This window comes from Ammodytes marinus (genome assembly GCF_949987685.1).
Source record: "Ammodytes marinus genome assembly, chromosome: 12".
Taxonomy (NCBI): Eukaryota; Metazoa; Chordata; class Actinopteri; order Uranoscopiformes; family Ammodytidae; genus Ammodytes; species Ammodytes marinus.
This window is the reverse complement of record NC_137216.1, coordinates 26,551,010-26,556,768: the sequence shown is the minus strand read 5'-3', so window position 1 is coordinate 26,556,768 and position 5,759 is coordinate 26,551,010. Positions and strand designations below refer to the sequence as shown.

The window sequence follows — 5,759 nt, the reverse complement described above, 5'->3', positions numbered from 1 at the left end:
AATTTCATTAATTTCATCAATAACCTGCTTTGTTTTGCACTTTAGCTTTAGGCTGTTCACCTATCAAATTCTGTTTCAAAATAAAAATCACCTTTCCAAGGAAACTCTCATTGTTGTAGTAGGTGTATTCTGTGGTCTGTGTTTTACTTTCCAAAGAATCAACATACTCACATAGCGTTCGTAGTTTCCTACTAGCGTCATTCACAAAGATTTACCTCCGCTTTAGTGAGGGAAGAACTCACCCACTGTGTATGTGGGTGTCACAGGGGGCTTCTGTAATGCAGCTGCAATGTAGAACATGTGGGTGTGTGTGTGTGTGCAATAAAATATGTACACTGGCATTTTTGAATGGGTTCTGATGAAATTACTAAACAAGACTTTCTTCCAAAGAATTCTAAGGGAGGAGATGTTCCCCTGCTGTGTGTGGCATCCACCCAGACAGAGCAGAATGTCCCCGCACTGTTTCCTATATGCAGAGAAAAGCCTGCCAGAAAGATCAGCACAGGAGCTGAGTCTCACGCTTCCTCTGCTATTAAACAACAGCCTGTTCTTCCATTTCCAGAACATACCATGAGATATTTACAGCCCTTATCCTATAGGCTATGTGAAGGACACAGCAGTATCCATAATGATGTGATCGCAGGGCCACATGAGCACACTGTTTGAAGTCAATGGAAATGGGAGTTTCAGATATGTTTTGATAAATTCATATAGCGGTAGGCTATCTGGTTTCTAGAGCTAGGCTAGTTGTTTAGATCTGCATACTAAAATGAGAAGATAAAACATAGCCTAAGATCAATTATGGAGGTACAAAAATGATAGACCTACAGCTATTTGAATGAATGCAGGCTATGGATTTTAATTAAAATTAATTGTAAATGTGTTTATTGTTTATATAAAATAAATGGTTCTGTATTCTACCGTATTTTGATATTTTGGCAACATTTTTCAAACGTAGACATAGAGGCCTACATGACAATATTTTTTATAATTGTATTTTTATTTATTTTATTATTATTTATTTTTTAAACAAATGTTTAAACCTGCAGTGTGTAGAATTTTGGGTTTTATTTCCTATCAGACTTTGTAGAAAATAATTATAATATCCATAAGTACATTTAATTTAGTGCATAATAGCTGAAAAAAAATTTAGAATTATTTTTTTTTTCCCTTAGAAAGGATCTCATATATCTCCATATTTCTTGGACCAAGGCATTGGCGCCGCCATGTTGGAAGCGTCATGGTTGGAATGCCATCAGGTGCATTGTTTAGAATTTAGAATTGTTCTTGTCCTTGATGGCCACTGTAGCTTCTGTTATTATTCAAAAGGGGTGGGGATACCCAGGGAGCGTTGCATTCTAGAACTTTCAAGAACTTTCTTGATGATGTCATATTACACACTGCACCTTCTAGAACTTTCTAGAATTTTCTAGAACTTCCTTGATGATGTCATACTACGCACTGCACTTTTATATGACATCATCAAGAAAGTTCTAGAAAATTCTAGAAAGTTCTGGAATGCAACGCTCCCCTTTTGAATAGTAACAGAAGCTACAGTGGCCTTCAAGGACAAGAACAATTCTAAATTGTACACACTGCACCTTCTAGAACTTTCTAGAATTTTCTAGAACTTTCTTGATGATGTCATACTACGCACTGCACTTTTATATGACATCATCAAGAAAGTTCTAGAAAATTCTAGAAAGTTCTGGAATGCAACGCTCCCTGGGTAACCCCACCCCTTTTGAATAGTAACAGAAGCTACAGTGGCCTTCAAGGACAAGAACAATTCTAAATTTTAAACAATGCACCTGATGACATTCCAACCATGACGCTTCCAACATGGCGGTGCCAATGCCTTGGTCCAAGCAAGGTATGGAGAAATTTGGACATATGTGAGACCAAAGACATAATAAAGAAGTATGAGACCCTTTCTAAGGGAAAACAAATCATTCTAAAAATGTTTTTCAGCTATTATCCACTAAATTAAACGTTTATGGATATTATAATTATTTTCTACAAAGTCTGCTAGGAAATAAAACCCAAAACTATACACACTGCAGGTTTAAGTAGGCCTACACTAATATATCTAACAGGAAAACATGTAGCCTACATATAAATGTACCGAAATAATTCAAAATAAACTCTGAAAAAAAGGTAGGCTACATTTGCTGCTTTTAAACATAAACTGAACCGTGACACAGCAACAGAAACAGAACGCCCCATGAGACGAGACGGCCCGGTTACTTGGCAACGAAAAAAACCTCCTCGACCAATCAGATGCTTCGTTCGGCGCATTGGTACAATCAAACTCGACGATTCTCCGGCTATGTGATCTGCTGATGATGAAAACTGGACTTTTGGGTAAATATTTATCAAAAGATTGTGTTTTTTGACATCAATGCTACAACGATATGAGTAGCATTGTGAATTTCATCGAACATGAGTCTACTCTACATAAACGGGGGGACTGTGTGTCGTGCTCCGGCGGTGTTATCTGTTTCAGAGGGTCGTGCTATGGCTGTATAAAGAGGGCGTGCCTTTAGCAATGTGAGAGGTTTTAAACACTGACTGCAGCGGTAATATTAGTGTGTCGCTCTTTCCTTACCCAGGCTGTGGACTATGTGGAGGTGTCTGCACCGATTCCAAGTTATCATCTTCTTTATCTGACATTGAATGCTTTCGGAGCCCGATTTTGGACATGTATGTACCGCTTTCTTGCCTTCATTTGTTATGTTTGTGTTGATAAACGTGTGTGTAAACTGTGTATTTAGAAAAGTAATGTCAAGTTAAAAGTTTACCAAGTCGTGGCCATGCTTTCAAAAACGTGTCAGCAATTGGGGTACGAAGTGGTAAGACGTAGATAAGTATTTCGTTGTGTAGGCAACTACATCTTTCTGAACTTTGGAGTGACTTTGCTGATTTTCCAGAGGGATTCGTCGCCATATGGAGTGATTTTTGAGTCTAGTTAGCGTGACACTCACGTTTAGGTTTTAGAGCCCAGCCTGATAATTGATTACAAATGTTTTGTCAGCATTTAGCATCGTGTAAAGCTTGTGGCAAACTAATGTGTTATTCATGAAGGTAGAGTTAAACAAGTCAGCTGGAACAAATAACTACCGGTGATTTATTTTGTCGAAACGTGGGTAACGCTATACAGTTTTATTCCCAATGCGTTTTTTTCTTGTTTTGTAATGTGGGAAAATGTCGGCTTTGGTGCACTTTTTAGCTCGCTTGGTGTTTGTCTCTCAGCGGTTCTGGAATAAAAGCCAGGCTCGTGCTGTGTGCTGTTCTAGAACCCTCACGCGCTCTGTCCTTTACGGAGAGCGAGCAGGTTGTCTCGTGCTCACATTTCTGCTCTACTCGTGCTGAATGTGAATGGGATCGTGATGCTGCAGTTTCATGAGAGATTTTAAAGCTGCCGAGCAAATGGTTCCTAGTTGTCACAGTTTTATTTGTTGACATTTGACTTGTTTGATATTTATTTTTACAACTAAAACCAAATCTGACTCTCTCTTTTTTTAAATATATATTGTTGTGTTGGGGAAGCTACTTTGAAAGCAGTAGCTTTACAAACGACCAAGAAGGTGGAAGGTGGAAGACGTTGAATTACAACACACCTACCGTATGGAAGAATCTAGTTTGGTTAACTAAAGCTACTTAGAAAAAGTAGTTCAAATTTTGAATTGATCAACTTGTCAATTTACATGTGATATGAAATTACAATACAAAATGGCCTGTCCTCACATCAGTCAAGGTGAAAGAAAAGTGGTAGAGTTGCAATTAGAGAAGCAATGTTATAAAAACAGAAAATGAATTCCTTGCCTTTTATGACTCAAAAATGTTTGTAGTTTCAGTAATAAACTACACAAACATTCAAAGACATGAATCACTCTGCAGATGTGACTGTAGTTGAACTACCAACAAGCTACTGCAAAAATCTAGTTGAACTAAGAGTTTCATGACATTTAATCCACTACTCTACAACACTAGGAAATGTCTTTGTCACATGTTAAAGCCATGACTAACATCTTTTTTTTTTTCTTTCCTCTCGCCATCTTTAGTTAATCTGAATTTTGTGAGAAGATGGATACCAAGGAGGAATCAAAGAGTTGTTCCGTCAGCGTCCTGACCTGGGATCAGGTGAGCCGACTGAACGAGGTGCTGACGGAGGTGGTGCCGGTCCACGGACGGGGGAACTTCCCCACGTTGGAGGTGCGTCTGAAAGACATTGTGTCCCGTGTGCGCTCCCGCCTGGAGCTGAGCGGCATCAGAGTGAAGGACGTGCGTCTCAACGGCTCCACGGCCAGCCACGTGCTGGTGCAGGACGTGGGCTGGAGCTACAAAGACCTGGACGTCATCTTCAGGGTGGACCTGCCGCACGAGGCCGAGTTCAGGCTCATTAAGGACGTGGTTCTGGGCACCCTGCTGGACTTTCTGCCCTCGGGCGTGAACAAGGAGAAGATCACGCCCATGACCCTGAAGGAGGCCTACGTCCAGAAGCTGGTCAAGGTCAACACGGAGCAGGACCGCTGGAGCCTCATCTCCCTCTCCAATAACAACGGGCGCAACGTGGAGCTCAAGTTCGCCGACACGATACGCAGACAGTTTGAGTTCAGCGTGGACTCCTTTCAGATCGTGCTGGACTCGATGCTGTCCTACTACGAGCTGGCGCAGACGCCCATGTCCCAGGCCTTCCACCCCACCGTGAGCGGGGAGAGCGTGTACGGGGACTTCAGCATGGCCCTGGGACACCTGCGGGACAAGCTCATCGCCACCAAGCGTCCCGAGGAGATCCGGGGCGGCGGCTTGCTCAAGTACTGCAACCTGCTGGTGAGGGACTTTCGCCCCGCCAGCGAGGAGGAGTTCAAAGGCCTGGAGCGCTACATGTGCTCACGTTTCTTCATTGACTTCCCTGATATTGGCGAGCAGCAGCGCAAAGTGGAGGCCTACCTGCAGAGCCACTTCATCGGCGAGGAGAAGAGCAAGTACGACTACCTCATGATCCTCAGAAGGGTGGTGAACGAGAGCACGGTGTGTCTGATGGGCCACGAGCGGCGGCAGACCCTCCACCTCATCTCTCTCATGGCCTTCAGGGTGCTGGCGGAGCAGAACGCCATCCCCAATGCCTCCTGCGTCACCTGCTACTACCAGCCAGCGCCCTACGTCCGAGACCACAACTTCAGCAACTACTATGTGGCCAACCAGAACATTCCAACATGGCTGCCATGTAACTGACTAAACCAGTGGAAGGAATTACAAGAGGCCGCTGCTGCTGAGAGTTAAGAGAAGGAATAAACAAAAAATAGAAGAAAACCCTCCAAAAAAATGTATTATTGAGGCAATAAATGCTCTGTTCCTCTCAAGGCACAATTATATTTAAGTGGACAAGTGTTTTGCTTTTTTTGGAATCCTTTCTCATTCCTTATCTACAGAGTCTAGGTCATTAAATAGAAAAAAAGTGATATTTTTAAGTGTTTAGATTATATTTTTTTCACATCATGTTTGGTTGTTTCCCTGTTTATCAACCTTTATTATCTTAATGGAGTTGTGTTTTGTGCCTTAACCTCCAGGTTTACCCCCTGATCATTTAAGAATGGGCTATTGTTTTGAAGAAAGGAACTAAATAAATTGTAATGGCCTTAAATTTGGTTTTCTCCTGTGATAGAAAAAAGAAAAACATTTAAATTTAAATATGGACAAAAAAAGAAGAAAATATTGAAACATTTGTATTATTGGGGATGGGGTAATATAATAAG

At 41.6% G+C, this 5,759-nt stretch overlaps 1 protein-coding gene across 1 annotated transcript; it reads left to right on the top strand.

Annotated features, from left to right (window-relative positions):
• Positions 1-4,086: 4,086 nt before the first annotated feature.
• Positions 4,087-5,238, top strand: tent5c (terminal nucleotidyltransferase 5C; the record flags this gene model as incomplete). Its single annotated transcript, XM_080037754.1, has 1 exon — positions 4,087-5,238. The coding sequence occupies one exon, from the start codon at positions 4,087-4,089 to the stop codon at positions 5,236-5,238; it is 1,152 nt and encodes a 383-aa protein (XP_079893880.1).
• Between the last annotated feature and the right edge of the window lie 521 nt (positions 5,239-5,759).